General features: G+C 45.6%; 1 protein-coding gene across 1 annotated transcript in view; it reads right to left on the bottom strand.

Annotated features, from left to right (window-relative positions):
* LOC115159648 (breakpoint cluster region protein-like) overlaps nucleotides 1–27,377 on the bottom strand; it is a 136,818-nt gene that overhangs the window by 5,880 nt on the left and 103,561 nt on the right. Inside the window, exons 9-20 of the mRNA XM_029709583.1 lie at nucleotides 19,322–19,443; nucleotides 18,946–19,111; nucleotides 18,689–18,808; nucleotides 18,143–18,218; nucleotides 17,757–17,867; nucleotides 14,444–14,518; nucleotides 12,357–12,454; nucleotides 10,822–10,953; nucleotides 7,441–7,500; nucleotides 7,117–7,226; nucleotides 3,441–3,580; nucleotides 2,588–2,722 (exon numbers count right to left, since the gene is read on the bottom strand). Coding sequence (XP_029565443.1) covers nucleotides 2,588–2,722; nucleotides 3,441–3,580; nucleotides 7,117–7,226; nucleotides 7,441–7,500; nucleotides 10,822–10,953; nucleotides 12,357–12,454; nucleotides 14,444–14,518; nucleotides 17,757–17,867; nucleotides 18,143–18,218; nucleotides 18,689–18,808; nucleotides 18,946–19,111; nucleotides 19,322–19,443 — 1,345 coding nt within the window. The remainder of the gene's footprint in view (nucleotides 1–2,587; nucleotides 2,723–3,440; nucleotides 3,581–7,116; nucleotides 7,227–7,440; nucleotides 7,501–10,821; nucleotides 10,954–12,356; nucleotides 12,455–14,443; nucleotides 14,519–17,756; nucleotides 17,868–18,142; nucleotides 18,219–18,688; nucleotides 18,809–18,945; nucleotides 19,112–19,321; nucleotides 19,444–27,377) is intronic.

Here is a 27,377-nt window from a genome sequence, read left to right as displayed (position 1 = left end):
TAAAAATCCAGCATCACTACTCTGGATGGTTCTGACTTAGAATATGTGGACAACTACAAATACCTAGGTGTCTGGTTAGACTGTAAACTCTCCTTCCAGACTCACATAAAACATCTCCAATCCAAAGTTAAATCTAGAATTGGCTTCCTATTTCGCAACAAAGCATCCTTCACTCATGCTGCCAAACATACCCTCGTAAAACTGACCATCTTACTGATCCTCGACTTTGGCGATGTCATTTACAAAATAGCCTCCAACACCCTACTCAACCAATTGGATGCAGTCTATCACAGTGCCATCCGTTTTGTCACCAAAGCCCCATATACTACCCACCACTGCGACCTGTACGCTCTCGTTGGCTGGCCCTCGCTTCATACTCGTCGCCAAACCCACTGGCTCCAGGTCATCTACAAGACCCTGCTAGCTAAAGTCCCGCCTTATCTCTGCTCGCTGGTCACCATAGCAACACCCATCCGTAGCACGCGTTCCAGCAGGTATATCTCACTTGTCACCCCCAAAGCCAATTCCGCCTTTGGCCGTCTCTCCTTCCAGTTCTCTGCTGCCAATGACTGGAACGAACTACAAAAATCTCTGAAACTGGAAACACTTATCTCCCTCACTAGCTTTAGCTCACAGATCACTGCACCTGTACATAGCCCATCTATAAATAGCCCAAACAACTACCTCTTCCCCTACTGTATTTATTTATTTATTTTGCTCCTTTGCACCCCAGTATTTCTACTTTGCACACTAATTGCTATATCGTATTTACTTCGCCACCATGGCCTATTTATTGCCTTTACCTCCCTTATCTCACCTCATTTGCTAACATTGTATATAGACTTATTTTTCTACTCTATTATTGACTGTATGTTTGTTTTACTCCATGTGTAACTCTGTGTTGTTATATGTGTCGATCTGCTTTGATTTATCTTGGCCAGGTCGCAGTTGTAAATGAGAACTTGTTCTCAACTTGCCTACCTAGTTAAATAAAGGTGAAATAAAATTAAATAAAGAAATAAATAAAATAAACAGCGCTGGGCTTCAAGCATTGCTAAGAGCTGCTGTTTGAATGAATGCTTATGAGCCTGCTGCTGCCTACCACCACTCAGTCAGACTGCCCTATCAAATATCAAATAATATACTTAACTATAATATAATAAACACACAGAAATACAAGCCTTTGGTCATTAATATGGTCAAATCCGGAAACTATAATTTAGAAAACAAAACGTTTATTCTTTCAGTGAAATACGGAACCGTTCCGTATTTTATCTAACAGGTGGCATCCCTAAGTCTAAATACTGCTGTTACATTGCACAACCTTCAATGTTATGTCATAATTATGTAAAATTCTGGTAAATTAATTACGGTCTTTGTTAGGAAGAAATGGTCTTCACACAGTTCGCAACAAGCCAGGCGGCCCAAACTGCTGCATACACCCTGACTCTGCTTGCACTGAACGCAAGAGAAGTGACACAATTTCCCAAGATAATATTGCCTGCTATCATGAATTTCTTTTAACTACATATGCTGGTTTAAAAAAACATACAAAAAATATATATATTATGGTTAGGTACATTGTTGCAACAATTGTGCTTTTTTCGCGAATGCGCTTTTGTTAAATCATCACCCGTTTGGCGAAGTTGAAGTAGACTGTGATTCGATAATAAATTAACAGCCACCACATTGATTATATGCAACGCAGAACAAGCTAGTTAACTTAGTAATATCATCAACCATGTGTAGTTAACTAGTGATTATGTGAAAATTGATTGTTTTTTATAATATAAGTTTAATGCTAGCTAGCAACTTACCTTGGCTCCTTGCAGCCACAAGGTCCTTTTGATGCTGCACTCGCGTAACAGGTGGTCAACCTGCCACGCAGTCTCTCCGAGGATTGTAATGTAATCGGCCATAATCAGCGTCCAAAAAGGCCGATTACCGATTTGTTATGAAAATTCGAAAATCGGCCCTAATTAATCGCCCATGCCGATTAATCGGTCGACCTCTAATCTCCACATGTGTGGTTCCCACGTGAAGCATGGAAGAGGAGGTGTGATGGTGTGGGGGTGCTTTTCTGGTGACACTGTCAGTGATTTATTTGGAATTCAAGGCACACTTAACCAGCATGGCTACAACAGCATTCTGTAGCGATACGCCATCCCATCTGGTTTGCGTTTAATTGGGACTATCATTTGTTTTTCAACAGGACAATGACTCAAAACACACCTCCAGGCTATTTGACCAAGGAGAGTGATGGAGTGCTGCATCAGATTATCTGGCCTCCACAATCACCGCAGAGTGAAGGAAAAGCAGCCAACAAGGGCTCAGCATATGTGGGAACTCCTTCAAGACTGTTGGAAAAGCATTCCTCATGAAGCTGGTTGAAAGAATGCCAAGAGTGTGCAAAGCTGTCATCAAGGCAAAGGGTGGCTACTTTGAAGAATTGAACACTTTTTTGGTTACTACATGATTCCATATATGTTATTTCATATAGTAAAAATAAAGAAAAACCCTGGAATGAGTAGGTTTTGACTGGTACTGTATAAGTGGCTGTTGGCCCTGTCAAAGGCCTGTGACTGACCAATGCCTCCTGCGAAGTTGGGGTACAGGTCGTCGGTGAAGAGGGGTTCTGGCAGCTCTCTGAAGTACAGCTTCAGAGTCCCGGCGATGGCGTTCACATCCATCTCACTCATCATCACAGACACGTCTTTGTTGTCTGTGGGAAAGATGGCAATGCTCAGGAAGACAGGTAGAAAGTGTAGCCATGGCAACAGCGGATGGGGAGGCAGCCAGCCTCTGTTATTTCTGCCATTCACAAAAACACACTGCACCTCAGATCATTGGCAGAAAGACATTGGCTGAGGACGCAACATGCCCCCCAAACTAAGCTGTAAATGTCATAATCAGAGAAATCACCACACAAGAGTGCACACACACAAACGTTCCTACACACGCACACAAATACACAAAATGCTACCACTAGCACACCCACACATAGGAATTAGTAAGCCTACACAAGAAATTAAACTGGGTTAAGCACCCAAACTTGACATATGGAAAATGTACCCATGATTCCCAACAACGGAGCACCATAATCAGAAGTTGACCTAGGGGACAGAGCAGGGTAAGACACATTGATCCTACAGTAGTCAGTCCAATAGACTTAAATTTGCAAGGGAGTGCACAGAGAGGATAGCCTGATGGAACCAGCCTGATGGAAGCGGCCTGATGGAAGCGGCCTGATGGAAGCGGCCTGATGGAAGCGGCCTGATTGCTGCATTCAGTACTGTATTTCACTTCACGTACCAAGGCTGGTTCCACCAAGCTACAGAAAGTCCACAGAGAGTATGCCATATGCTATACTGTAGCCTATTCCCACTTCCAGGGCTTTACTGAGAGGGGGAGCCAGGGGGAAGTAAGGCCTTGGTACTCACTGGTGTCGAAGGCAGCCTTCAGGGCCTGGATGTCTGTAGCCACCCCTGAGACCCGGTAGATTCCCACCTCCTCCATGCCCCTCCGCTCAATCTCCTCCAGACACTGTCTGACGATGTAGGGAACCTTGGAGTGCTCCCGTCTGGCATGGGGAAACAGACAGACAGACAGACAGACAGACAGACAGACAGACAGACAGACAGACAGACAGACAGACAGACAGACAGACAGACAGACAGACAGACAGACAGACAGACAGTTAAGGAACAGCATACCATGGGGATATTTTTCTGTTGGATGCACAGTTGCATCTTTAAATGTAATAGTATCAAAAATGTGTGAGCAATTATTAAAACAACAAAAAACATTCCCACTGACAATGAGGTGTACTGCTGGCTGTCGCTGCATTCTTGTAGTATTTGAACGCAAAATATAAACACACATTAACTGTGTACTTTATCATGTTAATTATTATAATGGTGACAATATGCACAACTACCGCTGTGTGTTTTGTTGTGAGTTCACGGACTACAGCGCGCAGGTCGAGCTGGCACTGGCAGGCAGCTCTGCAGTGATGTTTGTTCTCTGTTGGTGTTATTGGTGACATGCTGTCTCTCCAGCCTTAACTGGCCATGCTGTTTAACCTTATTAGTCCACTCGTTACTAGCAATCCTCATTAGCGTCACTCACCAACATTGGCAACAAACCTAACCTCAACTGCTCTCTCTCCCTCTCCCACACTCACCTCTGTCTGTCTGTGTGCCCACTGCCCACTGCCCACTGTACCCAGAGCCTACTGCCCATAGTGACAGTGCCCGCTGCTGCCAACCGCCCTGTGGAGCATGCTGCCAGGCCATGCCAGGTGAGGCCAGGGGACAACTGAGGGACTGTCTGAGGATGGGCACACTGCCTGCCAGGTGCCTGCTCAGTGCCCCATGCCAAGGGCCATTAAGACAGTCTATCCATAGATAGACACTACCAAAGTATGCACCGCCAAAGTATGCACCACCAAAGTATGCACCACCAAAGTATGCACCACCAAAGTATGCACCACCAAAGTGTGCACCACCAAAGTATGCACCACCAAAGTGTGCACCACCAAAGTATGCACCACCAAAGTGTGCACCACCAAAGTATGCACCACCAAAGTATGCACCACCAAAGTATGCACCACCAAAGTGTGCACCATAGGAACACTCAGAGTCTGTGTAGAGTAGAGTAGTAGCCACAACCAATAATACTTATAAGATCATAAAAGACCACTCTGTATCTATCTAACTGCTGCAAAGAGGAGATCTAGTGGTGGAGGGGCATACAAGGCACAAAGGCACGTTAAGAGTAACATCATTGTTTATATTGATTTAGGACTATTGTACAACCACTCAAGATTCAAAGATTCTACACTAATTGTATGCCTAGGGCCTCAGAGCTTGTGTGTATTTTCCAGTAAGGATCTCTCCCCCTCTCTCCCTCTCTCCCTCTCTCTCCCTCTCTCCCTCTCTCCCTCTCCCCCGCCCTATTGTCTTCTTATCAATGACATTTCCCTTCTGTAAAAACCAACCAAATCTCTCTTTTGTTGCTTTGCTATTCTCAGGCAGTGTCCCAAATGGCACATTCCTCCTTACATAGTGTACTACCTTTGACCATGGCCCATAGAGCTCTGGTCAAAAGTGGTGCACTATATAGGGAGTAGGGTGCCATTTGGGAATAATCAGAGGTTTGCCAGATGCTTTCCCAGACTTTTTGTGATCTCTTATCAGACTGAAGAAGGGGAACAGATCAGTTCCTGACCAGGGCTGGTGCATGGGGGAGTGAGTGAGTCGTGACATGGGAATGTAGTTGGGATTATCTGGATTGAAAGGCTCACAATCACCACAGGGGGTCCGTCCCTCTACCTCCCTCCTCTCCTCCCCATCTTCTCCCTCCTCCTTTCCTCAGAGAGATTCTCTGGCTGTGTTACAGCAGGCTTTCTGCATGGTTACTATATACAGTTGAAGTCAGAAGTTTACATATACCTGAGCCAAATACATTTAAACTCAGTTTTTCACAATTTCTGATATTTAATCGTAGTAAAATCTTCTAGTCTGAGGCTAGTTAGGATCACCACTTTATTTTAAGAATGTGAAATGTCAGAATAATAGAAGAGAGAATGATTTATTTAAGCTTTTATTTCTTTCATCACATTCCCAGTGGGTCAGATGTTTACATACACTCAATTAGTATTTGGTAGCATTGCCTTTAAATTGTTTATCTTGGGTCAAATGTTTCGGGTAGCCTTCCACAAGCTTCCCACAATAAGTTGGGTGAATTTTGGCCCATTCCTCCTGACAGAGCTGGTGTAACTGAGTCAGGATTGTAAGGCTTTCTTGCTCGCACACGCTTTTTCAGTCCTGCTCAGAAATTTTCTATAGGATTGAGGTCAGGGCTTTGTGATGGCCACTCCAATACCTTGACTTTGTTGTCCTTAAGCCATTTTGCCACAACTTTGGAAGTATGCTTGGGGTCATTGTCCATTTGGAAGACCCATTTGCAACCAAGCTTTAACTTCCTGACTGATGTCTTGAGATGTTCCTTCAATATATCCACATACATTTCCTCCCTCATGATGCCATCTATTTTGTGAAGTGCAACAGTCCCTCCTGCAGCAAAGCACCCCCACAACATGATGCTGCCACCCCCGTGCTTCACGGTTGGGATGGTGTTCTTCGGCTTGCAAGCCTCCCCCTTTTTCCTCCAAACATAACAATGGTCATTATGGCCAAACAGTTCTATTTTTGTTTCATCAGACCAGAGGACATTTCTCCAAAAAGTACAATCTTTGTCCCCATGTGCAGTTGGAAACTATAGTCTGGCTTTTTTATGGTGGTTTTGGAGCAGTGGCTTCTTCCTTGCTGAGCGGCCTTTCAGGTTATGTTGATATAGGACTCGTTTTACTGTGGATATAGATACTTTTGTGCCTGTTCCCTCCGGCATCTTCACAAGGTCCTTTGCTGTTGTTCTGGGATTGATTTTCACTTTTCGCACCAAAGTATGTTCGTCTCTAGGAGACAGAACGCGTCTCCTTCCTGAGCGGTATGACGGCTGCGATGTCCCATGGTGTTTATACTTGCGTACTATTGTTTGTACAGATGAACGTGGTACCTTCAGGCATTTGGAAATTGCTCCCAAGGATGAACCAGACTTGTGGAGGTCTACAATTTTCTTTCTGAGGTCTTGGCTGATTTCTTTTGATTTTCCCATGATGTCAAGCAAAGAGGCACTGATTTTGAAGGTAGGCCTTGAAATACATCCACAGGTACACCTCCAATTGACCCAAATGATGTCACTTAGCCTATCAGAAGCTTCTAAAGCCATGACATCGTTTTCTGGAATTTTCCAAGCTGTTTAAAGGCACAGTCAACTTAGTGTATGTAAACTTCTGACCCACTGGAATTGTGATACAGTGAATTATAAGTGAAATAATCTGTCTGTAAACAATTGTTGGAAAAATTATATGCACAAAGTAGATGTCCTAACAGACGTGCCAAAACTATAGTTTGTTAACAAGACATTTGTGGAGTGGTTGAAAAACTAGTTTTAATGACTCGAACCTAAGTGGATGTAAACTTCCCACTTCAGCTGTAGGTGGTCAGGGAGTGTGTTCAGGATATAATTATATGAGGGCACTATTGAACTCACTTGGTCACTGTGGAAATCTTGATTCCGAACACGCCCATGGGTTTCCGTGATGGCATCCTCTTCAGACTAAATTCTCGGCTGGTAAACTTCATAGAAAGCTTTACCTCCATCTGGAGCAATGGGAGAAAGGGGTGAACTGACAGTTTAAACCAATTTACAATGACAACAGATGGTTAGTTAGTAAAGATAAGAAGCAGATCGGTTACAGATAAGAGTTAAGGATAAGAGTTAAGATAAGTAACAACCAACATTTATAGGATCACATGGCATGGCACAAACACAGACTCCTCCTTTTAACGGTGACACCCTCCCACACGGACTCACCCCGGTCATGGGGATGACCGTTCTCTGCCAGTCTTTGCCTTGGAGCGTCTGGGGATCAAGCTGGAGGGAGCAAAACCAGATGGTTGGTTAGTACACCAATACACACAGACACTAACAGACTCAAACACACATACAGACAAGAAAACGGCAGGGCACTGAGTACACACCTCCATGGCTTCGACCCCCCCCCCCGGTAGGTCGCCCCTCTCTCTCTCCATAGTGCCCTCCACACTGACACTGCTGCAGTGTCTGGCCAACAGAGTGTAGGCCTTGCCTTGCATCCCATCTCCTCTGTCCTCAACTAATTCACCTGTCATGGCTCTCTGTGTGGAGAGACTGACAAAGTCTCCAAATTAGTAAGATATTCTTTATCCAGTTGGCTTCGGTCTAGTGTACATGTTCTGTGGTATGAGGGAGTTGGTGGTAGATGCTCAAATCAGGCCCATACTGCCCCTCTCATTCTTTCTCCTCCTCTTTCTCTCTTTTGGTCCTCTTTCTTTCTTTCTTTCTTTTCCTCCGTCAGTAGAGCTGTAGTCTCAGTAGGTTTGTATCCTGTCTCTGTGTGTAGCCTAACTCAGCCCAGTCGATAATGTTCTCCAGTGGTCCAGGAAAGCTGTTTCACCCTACACACACCTGCCGCGCTCGCTCTGAGGAGTGTGTGAGGATCACAAGCTAAAGTACGTCCTCATACACACAGGTGTGGATTGCACTACAGGATGACCGCTTGTTTCTGCACCTCTCTCGGTCTCCTCCCCTCTCTTCTGCATTATCCCCCCTCCTCCTTTTCTTCCCTCTCTCCTCCCCTCTCTTCTGCATTATCCCCCTCCTCCTTTTCTTCCCTCTCTCCTCCCCTCTCTTCTGCATTATCCCCTCCTCCTTTTCTTCCCTCTCTCCTCCCCTCTCTTCTGCATTATCCCCCTCCTCCTTTTCTTCCCTCTCTCCTCTCCTCCCCTCTCTTCTGCATTATCCCCCCTCCTCCTTTTCTTCCCTCTCTCCTCTCCTCCCCTCTCTTCTGCATTATCCCCCTCCTCCTTTTCTTCCCTCTCTCCTTCCCTCTCTGCTGCATTATCCCCCTCCTCCTTTTCTTCCCTCTCTCCTCCTCTCTTCTGCACTAACCCCCCCTCCTCCTTTTCTTCCCTCTCTCCTTCCCTCTCTGCTGCATTATCCCCCTCCTCCTTTTCTTCCCTCTCTCCTCCCCTCTCTTCTGCATTATCCCCCTCCTCCTTTTCTTCCCTCTCTCCTCCTCACTCTTCTGCATTATCCCCCTCCTCCTTTTCTTCCCTCTCTCCTCCCCTCTCTTCTGCATTATCCCCCTCCTACTTTTCTTCCCTCTCTCCTCCCCTCTCCTCTGCATTATCCCCCTCCTCCTTTTCTTCCCTCTCTCCTCCCCTCTCTCCTGCATTATCCCCCCTCCTCCTTTTCTTCCCTCTCTCCTCCCCTCTCTTCTGCATTATCCCCCTCCTCCTTTTCTTCCCTCTCTCCTCCTCTCTTCTGCATTATCCCCCCTCCTCCTTTTCTTCCCTCTCTGCTGCATTATCCCCCTCCTCCTTTTCTTCCCTCTCTCCTCCCCTCTCTTCTGCATTATCCCCTCCTCCTTTTCTTCCCTCTCTCCTCCCCTCTCTTCTGCATTATCCCCCTCCTCCTTTTCTTCCCTCTCTCCTCCCCTCTCTTCTGCATTATCCCCCTCCTCCTTTTCTTCCCTCTCTCCTCCTCTCTTCTCTATTAGTTACAGCTAATCCCTCTGCTTAAGTTAGTTTCGGTGTAAGCTGTAAAATGCACCATCCTCCCAGTGGCCTCCAGCCAAGCCTTGGGTAACCCTACCGACCCCTCTCTTCACTGGGTGTCCCCACCCTCCCCCCACTACACCCTGCCTAGCGAGCCCAGCCCAGTGTGCCAAATTCCCACCCTCTATATGTGTGTTTGGATGAAAAGTTTATCTGAATCATCAGCTGGAGCTTTCATACAAAGCTGCTCAGCTTTGGCAACATGGCCCACTGCTGTGTGTGTTTGTGTGTGAACCGCCTGGGGACATGGTCTCTCTCCATCATTATGAAGCCAGATAGAAGCTATGTATTAGAAGACTACTGAGCAACATAGCACATACATCAGAGGATGAGAGAACACAGTAATCCATAAGCAAACACATGGTACAGTATGTACAGACTGGGGTAGGGATGATTCTGCGTTGATGAGCATTCACACAGTTTGATTACACAATTTTGAACCACCATCACAGTTGGCATGGCAATTATCACAGTTACCATGGTAACCACTACAGGGGATGTATATCCACATCTAAGCAGTAAGTATTTCAAGTCTTCATCCTGTTGTATTCGGTGCACGTGAAAAATACAATTTGGTTTTATTGATTTTGACAAACCAGAGAAGAACTCACTATGTCTCCAGCCACCATGAATGGCCCTTCTCTACGGTATAGTTTCCCCCTAGGTACAGATCCAGGATCAGCTACATCTTCCCCAACATTAACACCTTGTGAAATTGCAAAACTTAACTCGTTTTTGGGGGCAACTACACCCTACAAGACTGCCCCTGGCCGGGTAACTGTGTCTGTTATTGGACATCACTGAATACTGAAACACACACACACACACACCTGTCCAAATGGGGGGGGGGATAGGGAACAGTACACCCCTCCCAGGACGTGGACCAGATCAAAGCAGAGGCTCCATGGCTCTACTACACTAACCAATGTCTTTATTCAGCTGCCTTTCCTTGAAACATGAAGGTCGTTGTACACAAAGCCTACCAGGCTCTATCCAGCACGTCATCCCTCACCACCCACATGCAAAAAGAGACGTGCGCGCACACACACCAGATCTGGTTACCCATGGGTCAGACTCAGAGGCACATGATATTTACAGGAAGAACACATTAATTATGGACCCTGATTCAACCACAGTCAAGGTGGGCTGATACTGTACCCTCTAACATACATTTCTCAAAGCAAAAAACGGAATTAAATGAATAAAAGCAAAGAAGAGCAGTTCACTCAACTCATAACTCCTGATCATGACCCAATCCAAGCGTTGCCCTCGGTCTCTCTACAGCTTTTCACAGGTTACTGGATCAACTCTCTGGTTCTGAAGCTCAGTTGGGTTATGACTAGAGCTAGTCAGGGCTATTTACCTATTAGATACCTTTTTGCAGGTTCTAAGTCTGCAATTTACACATCTAATCACTTTAGACAGTCTATCCTAATACTCACATAATTAGCTAATTCATAAATTATATCAGCTGAGCACTCAGCAGTGTCTAGTCCACATCTAGGACATTGGGACCACAATCTCACCACACTGCCATAACCATAATGTCATCAGGCTGTTACTATGGTGACGTAAGAGCGTGAAGGTGATGACGTACCGGGATCTGTCCTTTGCCGATGATGCGGTCGGTGCTGTCTCCGTCCTCTTTGTTCTGCTTAGTCTTGTTGTAGCTCTTCTCATAACACAGCAGCCTCAGGGTCTGAGAGCCCTCCAGGTCTATCTCAAACTCCTGGAGCAGAGAGAGCGACAGAGAGAGAGACAGAGAGAGACAGAGAGAGACAGAGAGAGACAGAGAGAGACAGAGAGACGTTAGGAGAGAAAATGCCACAGAAACTACAGATTGCCTAAAGTAGCTTTACAGTCATTTCTCGAAGGACCAATTGTCACGACTTCCGCCGAAGTCGGTCCCTCTCCTTGTTCGGGCGGCGTTCGGCGGTCGACGTCACCAGCCTTCTAGCCATCTCCGATCCACTTTTCATTTTCCATTTGTTTTGTCTTTGTCTTACACACCTGGTTTCAATCCCCCAATTACTTGTTCATTATTTAACCCTCTGTTCCCCCATATTTGTTTGTGAGTAATTGTTCGTTGTATATCGGTCCGTTATTGTGGGCTCGTATTGTTGCTTTGTATTTGTGTATTTTTTGTAAAATACGTTGATTACTCATATCTGCTGTCCTGCGCCTGACTCTCTACACCAGCTACACAGGACCCACTACACCAATGTAAAGCATTAGGGGTTTCAGGACTGGTGAGGATGATGCCCATCTACTGTGGGACTCTAATAAGAGAACAGATGGAGGCAGAGATGCAGTTATTAGTCTTTATATGGCTTTCAATGAGGATCGCATGAAAGTCTCTACCAAGAGATGCTCAATAAGGTTGATCTGTACACTCTTAGAAAACTCTTCGGTTGTCCCCATAGGAGAACACTTTTTGGTTCCATGTAGAATACTTTTTAGTTCCATGGAACCCAATAGGGTTCAACCTGGAATCAAAAAGGGTTCTTTCAAAGGTTTCTCCTATGGGGACAGCCGAAGAACCCTTTTAGGTTCTAGATAGCACCTTTTTTCTAAGAGTGTATACGTTATCAGTTAAGTGCTGTAAATGTGAACGTATTGTCAACAGCAGACAGCACAGCTGACGGAGGCTCCTGGTAGTTATGTAAAAGAACACACTGCATATGGTTCCCACACGGTTAGGGGCCGCAACACATTCCATTAACATTTCTACAGACATGAGTCATCAGAAGCTCCTCATTAGCTGACACTACTTCCACTTTGCTGAGCAATGTAATTAAGCAACAGAAGCAGCAGCAGTTCCTTGGGCCTGATGGAAAATTCCTGCTGCAGATAAACAAATTCACCGATTGTGTTTTTAAACTGTTGTGTGCGCTCTCATAGCTCTCATGACGCACAAGCACTTTGTGTTTGGCTCTGACATCCAGCACCGAAATACGTGACGACTGTGTGTTTGTGTGCTTTCTGCCGTTACCTCCTTACTGAAGAGGCCATACGGCTTTCTCATTAAGACACTATAACATCACAACACCAGATGTCTTGGTCTTGGTAGTACCCAGAAAATGCAGATACTGTACTCTGCATATGTCTGGTAATACCAGTACAAGTTCTTACCTCGTTCCATTTGGGCTCTGTGGTATAGCGATACACCCGCGTCTTGGCTTTGTTCGCAAAGTAGCCAAAGGAGTCCACCTCTAACGTGCAGTACAGATCTGAGAGGAGAAGAGGAGATGCAGTCACAGTTACAGTTGAAGTCAGAAGTTTACATATACCTTAGCCAAATATATTTAATCTCAGTTTTTCACAATTCCTGACATTTATACCTAGTAAAAATTCCCTGTCGTAGGTCAGTTAGGATCACCACTTTATTTTAAGAATGTGAAATGTCAGAATAATAGTGGAGAGAATGATTTAATTTAATCTTTTATTTCTTTCATCACATTCCCAGTGGGTCAGAAGTTTACATACACTCAATTAGTATTTGGTTGCATGGCCTTTAAATTGTTTAACTTGGCTCAAATGTTTCGGGTAGCCTTCCACAAGCTTCCCACAATAAGTTGGGTGAATTTTGGTCCATTCCTCCTGACAGAGCTGGTGTAACTGAGTCAGGTTTGTAGGCCTCCCTGCTCGCACACACTTTTTCAGTCCTGCTCACACATTTTCTATAGGATTGAGGTCTGGGCTTTGTGATGGCCACTCCAATACCTTGACTTGGTTTTCCTTAAGCCATTTTGCCACAACTTTGGAAGTATGCTTCGGGTCTTTGTCCATTTGGAAGACCCATTTGCGACCAAGCTTTAACTTCCTGACTGATGTCTTCAGATGTTGCTTCAATATATCCACATCATTTTCCATCCTCATGATGCCATCTATTTTGTGAAGTGCACCAGTCCCTCCTGCAGCAATGCACCCCCACATCATGATGCTGCCACCCCCGTGCTTCACGGTTGGGATGGTGTTCTTCGGCTTGCAAGCCTCCCCCTTTTTCCTCCAAACATAACGATGGTCATTATGGCCAAACAGTTCTATTTTTGTTTCATCGGACCAGAGGACATTTCTCCAAAAAGTACAATCTTTGTCCCCATGTGCAGTTGTAAACCATAGTCTGGCTTTTTTTATGGCGGTTTTGGAGCAGTGGCTTCTTCCTTGCTGAGCGGCCTTTCAGGCTATGTTGATATAGGACTTGTTTTACTGTGGATATAGATACTTTTGTGCCTGTTTCCTCCAGCATCTTCACAAGGTCCTTTGCTGTTGTTCTGGGATTGATTTGCACTTTCGCACCAAAGTACGTTCATCTCTAGGAGACAGAACGCGTCTCCTTCCTGAGCGGTATGACGGCTGCATGGTCCCATGGTGTTTATACTTTCGTACTATTGTTTGTACAGATGAACGTGGTACCTTCAGGCATTTGGAAATTGCTCCCAAGGATGAACCAGACTTGTGGTCTACAATTTATTTTCTGAGGCCTTGGCTGATTTCTTTAGATTTTCCCATGATGTCAAGCAAAGAGGCACTGAGTTTGAAGGTACACCTCCAATTGACTTGTGTCATGCACAAAATGACTTGTGTCATGCACAAAGTAGATGTTCTAACCGACTTGTCAAAACTATAGTTTGTTAACAAGAAATTTGTGGATTTGTTGAAAAACTAGTTTTAATGACTCCAACCTAAGTGTGTGTAAACTTCCGACTTCAACTGTAGATTCACCCAAAAGACTACGACTAGTAGTGGTCTCTATGACGATACAACACAAAATTAAACAGAAGAGTAGAATGGACATTGGCATCCTAGCAACAAAACAATCTGCCATTTTGGTCAGGAAAACTTCTCTATGTGATCTCAATATGATACCCTCTTTAAATGAACTGTCATAAACGTAAAGCATACTACTGTTGATGAGAACAATTTTATAACAATGTTATTACAAAATCACATGAAATATATGTTGAAGTAACCTCTATCAAATTATATGACATTCACCAGAACAGTTCTGTTTTACAGAACAGCTGTGGCCCCTGTAAGCTTAGAGTATCAGTGTGTCCTAAATTACACCCTATTCCCTATATAGTGTACTACTTTTGACCAGAGTAGTGCACTATAAAGGGAATAGCGTGCCATTTGGGGCGCAGACTAATGCCTGTGTTATTACTCCTGTAAAGTATGTACAGTATAGAGGCACTTCTCGGTGGAGGGTCACTCACTCAAGCTCTGTTTGAGGCCCGAGGCCGAGTGGACGATTACATTCAGGAATCCATGGAGGCCAGGGGATTCATCCTCTGGAAAAACACAAGGAAGAGAGATGAAGGCTTGGAGAGGAATGGAAGATACAGGTAAACTGCCAAAATAAAGGAAACACTTGAGTAAATGAGGGATACAAAGTATACTGAAAGCAGGTGCTTTCACACAGGTGTGGTTCCTGAGTTAATTAAGCAATTAACATGGCATCATGCTCAGGGTCATGTATAAAATGCCCAGTTGCTCATTATTTTGACATCCATGGCTAGAAGAGATGTCAGTGACTTTGAAAGGGGGGTCTCAAAGGAGTATAGGGGGTTTAAATGGTGTGTGTGTGTCTCAGTCACCAGATCTGAACACATATGGAAGATTCTGGAGCGGCGCCTGAAACCGCGTTTTTCACCACCATCAAGAAAACACCAAATTATGGAATTTCTCATGGACGAATGGTGTTTCATCCCTCCAATAAAGTTCCAGACACTTGTAGAATCTATGCCAAGTCACATTGAAGCTGTTCTGGTGTCTCAACACCCTATTAAGACACTTTATGTTGGTGTTTCCTTTATTTTGGCAGTGGCAATTACCTGTAGATCCATGTTAACATTGGAATGCTGAATGAAACTATAAAGAGCCCCAAATAACTCTATTCTCTTTACTCTAGAAACTAAACTACACCATGTAACAAAGATAAATGACATAAAGAATGATAGCAAAAAGCTTTGGAGCACCTTCAATTACATTTTGGGCCAAAGGCAAACTCAGCTCTATCATTAAATCAGATGGCTCATTCATCACAAAACCCACAGATATTGCCAACTACTTTCATGTTTTTTTCATTGGCAAGATTAGCAAACTTAGGCATAACATGCCAGCAACAAACGCTGACACTACACATCCAAGTATATCTGACCAAATTATGAAAGACAAGCATTGTCATTTTGAATTCCGTAAAGTGAGTGTGGAAGAAGTGAAAAAATGATTGTTGTCAATCAATAATGACAAGCCACCGAGGTCTGACAACTTGGTTGGAAAATTACTGAGGATAATAGGGGACAATATTGCCACTCCAATTTGCCATATTTTCAATCTAAAAGTGTGTTCCCTCAGGCCTGGAGGGAAGCTAAAGTCATTCCGCTACCCAAGAATAGCAACGCCCTCTTTACTGGCTCAAATAGCCGACCAATCAGCTGGTTACCAACCCTTAGTCAACTTTTGGAAAAAATGGTGTTTAACCAGATACAATGCTATTTTACTGTCAACAAATTGACAAAAGTCTTTCAGCACGCTTATAGGAAAGGTCATTCAACAAGCACGGCACTAACACAAATGACTGATGATTGGCTGAGAGAAATTGATGATAGAAAGATTGTGGGAGCTGTTTTGTTAGACATCAGTGCGGATTTTGACATTATCGATCATAGTCTGCTGATGGAAAAATGTACGTGTTATGGCTTTACACCCCCTGCTGTATTGTGGATAAAGAGTTACCTGTCTAACAGAACACAGAGGGGGGTCTTTAATGGAAGCCTCTAAAACATAATCCAGGTAGAATCAAGTATTTCCCAGGGCAGCTGTCCTCTTACTTCTTTTTCAATCTTTACTAATGACCTGATACTGGCCTTGAGTAAAGCCTGTGTGTCTATGTATGTGGATGACTCAACACTATACACATCAGCTACTACAGCGAGTAAAATCACTGCAACCCTTAACAAAAAGCTGCAGTTAGTTTCAGAGTGGGTGGCAAGGAATAGGTTAGTCCTAAATATTTCTAAAACTAAAAGCATTGTATTTTGGACAAATTATTCACTAAACCATAAACCTCAACTAAATCTTGTAATAAATAATATGGAAATAGAGCAAGTTGAGGTGACTAAATTGCTTGGAGTAACCCTGGATTATAAACTGTCATGGTCAAAACATATTGATACAACAGTAGCAAAAAGGGAGAGAAGTCTGTCCATAATAAAGCCCTGCTCTACCTTCTTAACAGCACTATCAACAAGGTAGGTCCTACAGGCCCTAGTTTTGTCGCACCTGGACTGCTGTTCAGTCATGTGGTCAGGTGCTACAAAGAGGGACTTAGGATAATTAGAATTGGCTCAGAACAGGGCAGCACGACTGGCCCTTAAATGTACATGGAGAACTAACATTAATAATATGCATGTAAATCTCTCATGGCTCAAAGTGGAGGAGAGATTGACTATCAGCACACAACTCGGACACCCATAAATACCCCAGAAGACATGCCACCAGAGGTCTCTTCACAGTCCCCAAGTCCAGAACAGACTATGGGAGGCGCTCAGTGCTACATAGAGCCATGGTTACATGGAACTCTATTCCACATCAGATAACTCATCTAAGCAGTAGAATCAGATTTAAAAAACAGATATAAATAGACCTTCGGCCTCCCGAGTGGCGCAGTGGTTTAAGGAACTGCAACGCAGTGCTAGCTGTGCCACTAGAGATCCTGGTTTTGGTCCAAGCTCTGTCGCAGCTGGCCGCGACCGGGAGACCCACGGGGTGGCGCACCATTGGCCCAGCGTCGTCTGGGTTAGGGGAGGGTTTGTCCCATTGCGCTCTAGCGACTCCTGTGGTGGGCCAGGCACAATGGACGCTGACATGGTCGCCAGGTGTACTGTGTTTCCTCTGACACATTGGTGCGGATGGCTTCCGGGTTAAGCGGGCATTGGGTCAAGAAGCACTGTGGCTTGGCTGGGTTGTATTTCGGAGGATGCACGGCTCTCTACCTTCGCCTCTCCCGAGTCCGTACAGGAGTTGCAGCGATGAGACAAGACTGTAACTACCAATTGGATACCATGAAATTGGTGGGAAAAAGGGGTAAAAAAAAATCAAAAAATCTATACACCTTATGGAACAGCGGGGACTGTGAAGACACAGGCACAGACACATGTACACATGATAAGACACACACTCTACACACACGTACACATGGATATTGTATTGTAGATATGTGATAGTAGAGTAGTGGCCTGAGCAAACACACTAAATGTGTTGTGACAGGTGTTATGAAATGTAATGTCATGTAATATTTTACACGGTATAGGAAGAGTAATACATATAAATACAAACTAAGATAAAAAAAATAGACCAAGAACTACAAACAAGTACAAACTGCAAACTATTCTGACAACCATAACTTCTATTTTGTTCCTATTTTTCTTTGGATACAGTCTTTCTCCACAGAGCACATCGTTGATACATCTGACAGAAAAACTCTGGGCCAGGAGTCAGAGCAGAACATTGAGGACCATCTGGTACCTTGGCCTTCTTTGTTGATGGTGAGTGGGATGTGGTGGACAGTCTGCAGCTTCACACAGGAGTTGGTCAACATCTGTAGCTCCATGGAGGTCAGGGAGAAGCTCTTGAAGCCTGGGAGAGGGACCATACAACCACAGGGTCAGGGTTCAGGGGTCAGAGTCACCCACACAGTATGTCACAGTACAGTGTGTATGTTAATGCTGCATGTGAGCAAATATTAGTGCTTTCAATTGGTGGTTCAATTTACACAATGGACTACAGGTCAGAATATTGGGCATCTTCTATCATCTAACCTGAGCCAATGGCTGCTCCTTACTCAAACACTCATTGCTTACAGAGTGATACTGAAGAGGTTTAGTCACAGTAGAATACTGAGGGCCACCTACATTTCTTCTGTTGTTCCCGGATCGTCTCCTTCCACTCAGCACGCTCGTAATCTGATGACATCAGAAACATGTAACCCTGAAACACAGTACACACGTAAATACAATACAGTCATATACAGTCTACCAAAGATGATGAGGGTGATTGTAATGATGTAGAGGTGATAGTGATGGTGATGATAGCTTGTTGTTGATGATGATGAGGGTGATTGTAATGATGTAGAGGGTGATAGTGATGGTGATGATAGCTTGTTGTTGATGATGATGAGGGTGATTGTAATGATGTAGAGGTGATAGTGATGGTGATGATAGCTTGTTGTTGATGATGATGAGGGTGATTGTAATGATGTAGAGGGTGATAGTGATGGTGATGATAGCTTGTTGTTGATGATGATGAGGGTGATTGTAATGATGTAGAGGTGATAGTGATGGTGATGATAGCTTGTTGTTGATGATGATGAGGGTGATTGTAATGATGTAGAGAGTGATGGTGATGATAGCTTGTTGTTGATGATGATGAGGGTGATGAAGAGGAAGACAGGGGTTCACCTTGCCGTTCCTGTTGTGTACTCGGAGGGCCATACTGGGGGAGGTGAGCAGCAAAAGAGACTCCTGCTCTGACAGCTTCTTCCTCAACCTGTCAGTCACCTTCGACCCTTTGTTGGCTCGCTAGACAGAAGAAAATAAATGTGTCAAAAGATCTGTTAACTACATTTACATACTATGGTATGTGTGTGTGCGTATGCATGCGCGTGTGTGTGTGTGTGTGTCTGTGTATGTGTGTGTGTACACTGTCTGTGACATACCTTCTCTCTCTGGATCTCACTCTTGATGTGGGAGATCTTGACCTTCATGGCGTCCAGCTCCTCATCAGGCACCTGGGGGATGGGCAGAGGCTCTGACTCATCGGCGTTCTGGAAGGTCAGGTCTGACAGAGGGATGTACCACTTGGAATCATACTGCTGACTCTTCCTGCAGAGAGGGAGGGATGGAGATAAAGATGAGTGAGAGAAAGATAGAGAGAGAGAGACAGAAAGAGAGAGAGAGAGAGAGAGAGAGAGAGAGAGAGAGAGGAAGTGATATGATTAGAAATCCTAGCATCTTGAAGACAGACATGTCCTGGAATATGTTAGAAGAAAAGAAGAGTTGAACATAGACAGAACGATGGGAAGACTATTTTACCCTCCGATCTGTTTCTTGAGCTTGGCGCAGAGCAGCAGGTCGGTGAAGAGGAAAACATGGCGGAGCTTCCTGGCTCCCTCCACCAGCTCCACCATGAACCTGTCCTTCAGCAGCTGGCGGTTCTACGAGACCACACAATCAGCCATCAGATCAATCTATACATCAGCTGATCAAACAATACCTTACACTTCCATATTTTCTATTGGTTAAGACACTGTGGTGTGTGTGTGTGTGTGTGTGTGTGTGTGTGTGTGTGTGTGTGTGTGTGTGTGTGTGTGTGTGTGTGTGTGTGTGTGTGTGTGTGAGGGGGGGGGGCTCTTATGCCACCATGATCCAGAAGGGGGCAGTGATGTTTTCCACACACAGCTGTACATTTACAGCTCTGTGTATAAAATAAAAACGGCTTGCATCAGGAGAGGGCCAATGTTACAACACTGTTCCATATGCCTTGTCTAACCTCATGAAGGCGTACAGGAGGTACATTTCTGAACAGGTCCAGCAAGTCTACAGCACGTCGGGAGGATCTTTGAAGTAAAGAATAACTAACTAAAGCATATCTATGGCCAACATAAGAAGGGCATATCTGAACAAAGCACATAGTCGTCCCCCCCCCCCATGTTTCTGTGTGTGTGAGTCATCCACGCTCACATACACCTAACAGGGTCTCCCCCGGCAAAGTGCAGGGTTGTTGCTGTACCAGTCAGTGTGTATGGACCATCTTAAAGGGAATGTCGAACAATGGCTCAGAGTCTCTGATCCAGACAGCAGCACGTCACACAGGACCCCAGAAAGAGTAGATGCTGCATGAGCTACAGATAATAGGGATCCTAATAAATAACCCAAAAAACACAGGCACCACAGAGACATGCTAGGACACCTTGCTCTGTGCCTGTCCTCAGCCTGATTGACATTTAGAGTCTGATATCCCTGCTAAGAAGATGAGACACTTCTAATTTACTCATTCCCAATGGCTGCTCTAATTATTCATTAGATAGATAATGAACACAGCCGTGATAGATCACTTCCTCATTGGCTTATTAAAAATAACATTTTAGGCTCTCAAATGGTATCATTTATTTAAAAAGTGAACGTAGTTGGGGGCCAAAATGGCTACATACTGTGGCTTTGATGTAAAGTGTGACCCCACAATCTGTCGGACACAGTGGAGGGGTGTGCCTCTTTTAACTGATGACCATCGTACATGTTGATCCTCTTTTCGGTTTGGGACGAGGTTTCATCAGCTGCTCAATTTGCATTGACAAATTCCCTTCCAACTACAACCCTGTGTTTCTGTGGTGCTCTCTGACTACTCTATTATTAAAGTAGCGTGTATGTATTGTACATCACAGGGAACAGCATTTCGTTCAATCAAATCACGTCTTCGATCCTGCTGGTCGTGGCTTGTAAGGGAGGGATCCAATAAGATAATAGCTCACCAGGAGATCATGGGGTGATTGCTAGAGATAAGCCAGTCAGGGGGATAACAGAGAGATTTAGGGATTACATGATGTCCTCTTGTGTATTGTAAGTGTATACTGGCCCTCCTAGAAAGTGAAGGGGATAGGGAGCCCAAACATTAGGGACACACATCTGTTTGTTTACCTTGTCAAACACAATCAAATGATCCTCCAGGCTGCAGATAACAACACTACATACAGTACACACTTTATATGACCCAATCATGTTACAATGCACCGTTCTAGATGCAGCCAGACTACTGACATTCTCCCTGAGGGACTCCTAATCTTTCTCTCCTCCTGAAAGACAAGGTCCTCCTCGTCAAATACGCTTTACTAAGGCCTCCAGAAGAAATATGACTTCGGCCATCTCTCATAATCGCTGACTAAAACGGCAGCAGCACTATCGAGAAAAGAGAGACCTGGTCTGTGACGCACGCTGACAGCGAAGAACGCCGACAGCGAAGAACGCCGACAGCGAAGAACGCCGACAGCGAAGAACTCCGACAGCGAAGAACGCAGACAGCGAAGAACGCCGACAGCGAAGAACGCCTATGAAATATTGACCAGTTCGTGGTAGTCTCTCTGAGTGCTGTACGTGTGTGTTTGTGTGCATGTGTCTGTGCATAGATGTTCAAAATATATATATTTAGAGTATGCTCTCAGAACCATCCACACACTGTGTGTGTGCCTCTCCTGCATGCCTCTCCTGCATACCTCTCCTGCATACCTCTCCTGCATGCCTCTCCTGCATGCCCAAACACACATCAGAAGCACATCACTCCCGGAGGCACAGAGACAGAAAGAGAGAGAGAGAGACAGAGAATGGCACAGAGAGGAGGGACAGAGACAGAGAGAGACAGAGAGAGACAGAGAATGGCACAGAGAGGAGGGACAGAGACAGAAAGAGAGAGAGAGAGACAGAGAATGGCACAGAGAGGAGGGACAGAGACAGAAAGAGAGAGAGAGAGACAGAGAATGGCACAGAGAGGAGGGACAGAGACAGAAAGAGAGAGACAGAGAATGGCACAGAGAGGAGGGACAGAGACAGAGAGAGAGACAGAGAATGGCACAGAGAGGAGGGACAGAGACAGAAAGAGAGAGAGAGAGACAGAGAATGGCACAGAGAGGAGAGACAGAGACAGAGAGAGAGAGAGAGAGAGAGAGAGAGAGAATGGCACAGAGAGGAGGGACAGAGACAGAGAGAGACAGAGAATGGCACAGAGAGGAGGGACAGAGACAGAAAGAGAGAGAGAGAGACAGAGAATGGCACAGAGAGGAGGGACAGAGACAGAAAGAGAGAGAGAGAGAGAGAGAGAGAGAGAGAGAATGGCACAGAGAGGAGGGACAGAGAGAGAGAGAGACAGAGAATGGCACAGAGAGGAGGGACAGAGACAGAGAGAGACAGAGAATGGCACAGAGAGGAGGGACAGAGACAGAAAGAGAGAGAGAGAGACAGAGAATGGCACAGAGAGGAGGGACAGAGACAGAAAGAGAGAGAGAGAGACAGAGAATGGCACAGAGAGGAGGGACAGAGACAGAGAGAGAGAGAGAGAGAGAGAGAGAATGGCACAGAGAGGAGGGACAGAGACAGAGAGAGAGAGAGAAAGACAGAGAATGGCAGAGAGAGAATGAGGGGACCATTCTCTCTATCTCTCTCTAATATATATATATATAGATAGATAGATAGATAGATAGATAGATAGATAGATAGATAGATAGATAGATAGATAGATAGATAGATAGATAGATAGATAGATAGATAGATAGATAGATAGATAGATAGATAGATAGATAGATAGATAGATAGATAGAGAGAGAGAGAGAGAGAGAGAGAGAGAGAGAGAGAGAGAGAGAGAGAGAGAGAGAGAGAGAGAGAAGGGAAGGGAGAGATACAAAGGAGAGAGAGAGAGGAGAGAGAGAGACAAAGAAGAGGGAGAAAGAGGAGGGAGAGAGAGAGATAGAAAGAGAGAGAGACAGAAAGAGAGAAACAATATGACAAAATGTCAAAAACAAAAAACAATTAGAGTGTCATTTATCCAAATTTGAAACGCTTATTCAAGGTTTCAAAAACCTCTGTGATGAGGATAGGCTACCCGTCCTGTTGGGGGAGGACGCAGAGAGCTGTGGGTTGGCAGCGCACTACATTGCTGCCTGCCATAAGATGAGGGACAGTGTCTGACAGACCAATAAACCTGCACATGTACTCTACTGTATGCTTATTGTTATTGTTGAATGTATGGTTATTTTGACCCTTGGTTATTGTTGTTACTGTTGTCCCGTTGACAATTTTGATTCTTAATATTTTCATATTGTAAATATCCAAAATAAGCTTTGGCAATATGTACATTGTTACGTCATGCCAATAAAGCTAATTGAATTGAATTGAGAGATGGAGGGAGAGTCTTCAGATGCAGCCAGGCTAATTAGCATTTTAATTAGGTATCTTCTGTTCAGCCCTCGACCCTCTACAACCCCAATCTGGCTGGCCAAGGCCCCTGGGGGCCACTTGTGCTGCGCTCCTCCTGCACACCTCCACTAAACACATGCTGACAGTCTCATATGTATGCTGTTGAAATGGTCCCCTCATTCTATACTATACCGGAGCATCATCAAACCACTACTCATCTAGGGCAGCATCTGTTATCATAACATGCTGACAGTTTCACACCGGAACAAACTGTTAACAATCCCAAACACGGCATCAAAACTCATTAGTCTCCCCACTCCAAGGCCTAGATCCAATCAGATCAAGCGTTAACCGGCGATAGCCGACACCCGTACAGCTGATGTTTTGGTGGTGTCTGAGGTGCAACTGCGTTGGAGCTGTCCAATCAGTGAGCAGATACTCCTGATCATTGTCACATAGCCACACCTGTCCCGCTCGCGTTAGAAGAACAAAGTGTAGGCTACATATGAGATTTCTCTTAATGCGACTCTGTGCAGCCAATGGGAATGTCCGCTTTAAGTATAACGGCAGGAGCCGCTTGTGGATTTGACAGCTCTAACACAGTTCCACCTCTGACACCGCCAAAACAACCACAATGAGGATGTTGGTTAAAAAGGATCTGATTGAAAACAGCTCTAAAACTCTCCCTTCTTAATGAAAGCGCAATCTAGTGCAAAGCCAGCCCAGACCACCCTCTTCACCACCGCTTTGATGTCCTCCCATCAGGTCGGCGATAACGGACAATGAAATGTGGCGCTGTGCGCTTCAGGAGGAGTTTCATCCCTGGGGCTGTCACTATGTTAAACAACTGTATGAAGCTTCCCTCTATGGGCAAGTTGTGGTACTGTTAATGTCTGGCTTGTTAGTTTCTTGCTGCGTATTCTATTTGTTTAATGTATTCATGTGTGAATTGTGCTAAACTATTCCTCTCGTAGGACAACAAACGTGATTCTGATTCTGATTCTGATACCTCTACCCAAACCCCAGCTCCTGTCTATCCCTGCTCCAGATCAGTATCATATAACCCTGTCATCACAACCCTTCTCCCTGTCATCACAACCCTTCTCCCTGACCACAACCCTTCTCCCTGTCATCACAACCCTTCTCCCTGTCATCACAACCCTTCTCCCTGACCACAACCCTTCTCCCAGTCATCACAACCCTTCTCCCTGTCATCACAACCCTTCTCCATGACCACAACCCTTCTCCCTGTCATCACAACCCTTCTCCCTGTCATCACAACCCTTCTCCCTGTCATCAAAACCCTTCTCCCTGTCATCACAACCCTTCTCCCTGTCATCACAACCCTTCTCCCTGACGACAACCCTTCTCCCAGTCATCACAACCTTTCTCCCTGTCATCACAACCCTTCTCCCTGTCATCACAACCCTTCTCCCTGTCATCACAACCCTTCTCCCTGTCATCACAACCCTTCCCCCTGTCTACACAACCCTTCTCCCTGTCATCACAACCCTTCTCCCTGTCATCAAAACCCTTCTCCCTGTCATCACAACCCTTCTCCCTGTCATCACAACCCTTCTCCCTGACCACAACCCTTCTCCATCATCCCAACCCTTCTCCCTGTCATCACAACCCTTCTCCCTGTCATCACAACCCTTCTCCCTGTCATCACAACGCTTCTCCCTGTCATCACAACCCTTCTCCCTGACCACAACCCTTCTCCCTGTCATCACAACCCTTCTCCCTGTCATCACAACCCTTCTACCTGTCATCACAACCCTTCTCCCTGTCATCACAACCCTTCTCCCTGACCACAACCCTTCTCCCTGACCACAACCCTTCTCCCTATAATCACAACCCTTCTCCCTATAATCACAACCCTTCTCCCTGTCATTACAACCCTTCTCCCTGTCATCACAACCCTTCTCCCTGACCACAACCCTTCTCCGTCATCACAACCCTTCTCCCTGTCATTACAACCCTTCTCCCTGTCATTACAACCCTTCTCTCTGTCAACACAACCCTTCTCCCTGTCATCACAACCCTTCTCTCTGTCATCACAACCCTTCTCCCTGTCATCACAACCCTTCTCCGTCTCACAACCCTTCTCCCTGTCATTAAAACCCTTCTCCGTCATCACAACCCTTCTCCCTGTCATCACAACCCTTCTCCCTGTCATCACAACCCTTCTCCCTGTCATCACAACCCTTCTCCCTGACCACAACCCTTCTCCCTGTCATTACAACCCTTCTCCCTGTCATTACAACCCTTCTCTCTGTCAACACAACCCTTCTCCCTGTCATCACAACCCTTCTACCTGTCATCACAACCCTTCTCCCTGACCACAACCCTTCTCCGTCTCACAACCCTTCTCCCTGTCATTACAACCCTTCTCCGTCATCACAACCCTTCTCCCTGTCATCACAACCCTTCTCCCTGTCATCACAACCCTTCTCCCTGTCATCACAACCCTTCTCCCTGACCACAACCCTTCTCCCTGTCAACACAACCCTTCTCCCTGACCACAACCCTTATACCCTGTCATCACAACCCTTCTCCCTGTCATCACAACCCTTCTCCCTGTCGTCACAACCCTTCTCCCTGACGACAACCCTTCTCCCTATCATCATATCCCTTCTCCCTGTCATTACAACCCTTCTCCCTGTCATCAAAACCCTTCTCCCTGACCACAACCCTTCTCCCTGTCATTACAACCCTTCTCCGTCATCACAACCCTTCTCCCTGTCATCACAACCCTTCTCCCTGTCATCACAACCCTTCTCCCTGTCATCACAACCCTTCTCCCTGACCACAACCCTTCTCCCTGTCAACACAACCCTTCTCCCTGACCACAACCCTTATACCCTGTCATCACAACCCTTCTCCCTGTCATCACAACCCTTCTCCCTGTCATCACAACCCTTCTCCCTGTCCTTACAACCCTTCTCCCTGACCACAACCCTTCTCCCTGTCATAACAACCCTTCTCCCTGACCACAACCCTTATTCCCTGTCATCACAACCCTTCTCCCTGTCATCACAACCCTTCTCCCTGTCATCACAACCCTTCTCCCTGTCATCACAACCCTTCCCCCTGTCATCACAACCCTTCTCCCTGTCATCACAACCCTTCTCCCTGTCATCACAACCCTTCTCCCTGTCATCACAACCCTTCTCCCTGTCATCACAACCCTTCTCCCTGACCACAACCCTTCTCCATCATCCCAACCCTTCTCCCTGTCATCACAACCCTTCTCCCTGTCATCACAACCCTTCTCCCTGTCATCACAACCCTTCTCCCTGTCATCACAACCCTTCTCCCTGACCACAACCCTTCTCCCTGTCATCAAAACCCTTCTCCCTGTCATCACAACCCTTCTACCTGTCATCACAACCCTTCTCCCTGTCATCACAACCCTTCTCCCTGACCACAACCCTTCTCCCTGTCATAACAACCCTTCTCCCTGACCACAACCCTTATTCCCTGTCATCACAACCCTTCTCCCTGTCATCACAACCCTTCTCCCTGTCATCACAACCCTTCTCCCTGTCATCACAACCCTTCCCCCTGTCATCACAACCCTTCTCCCTGTCATCACAACCCTTCTCCCTGTCATCACAACCCTTCTCCCTGTCATCACAACCCTTCTCCCTGTCATCACAACCCTTCTCCCTGACCACAACCCTTCTCCATCATCCCAACCCTTCTCCCTGTCATCACAACCCTTCTCCCTGTCATCACAACCCTTCTCCCTGTCATCACAACCCTTCTCCCTGTCATCACAACCCTTCTCCCTGACCACAACCCTTCTCCCTGTCATCAAAACCCTTCTCCCTGTCATCACAACCCTTCTACCTGTCATCACAACCCTTCTCCCTGTCATCACAACCCTTCTCCCTGACCACAACCCTTCTCCCTATAATCACAACCCTTCTCCCTATAATCACAACCCTTCTCCCTGTCATTACAACCCTTCTCCCTGTCATCACAACCCTTCTCCCTGACCACAACCCTTCTCCGTCATCACAACCCTTCTCCCTGTCATTACAACCCTTCTCCCTGTCATTACAACCCTTCTCCCTGTCATCACAACCCTTCTCCCTGTCATCACAACCCTTCTCCCTGTCATTACAACCCTTCTCTCTGTCAACACAACCCTTCTCCCTGTCATCACAACCCTTCTCCCTGT

The sequence above is a fragment of the Salmo trutta genome, chromosome 23 (assembly GCF_901001165.1).
Source record: "Salmo trutta chromosome 23, fSalTru1.1, whole genome shotgun sequence".
NCBI classification, from domain to species: Eukaryota; Metazoa; Chordata; class Actinopteri; order Salmoniformes; family Salmonidae; genus Salmo; species Salmo trutta.
This window is presented reverse-complemented; position numbering and strand designations above follow the sequence as displayed.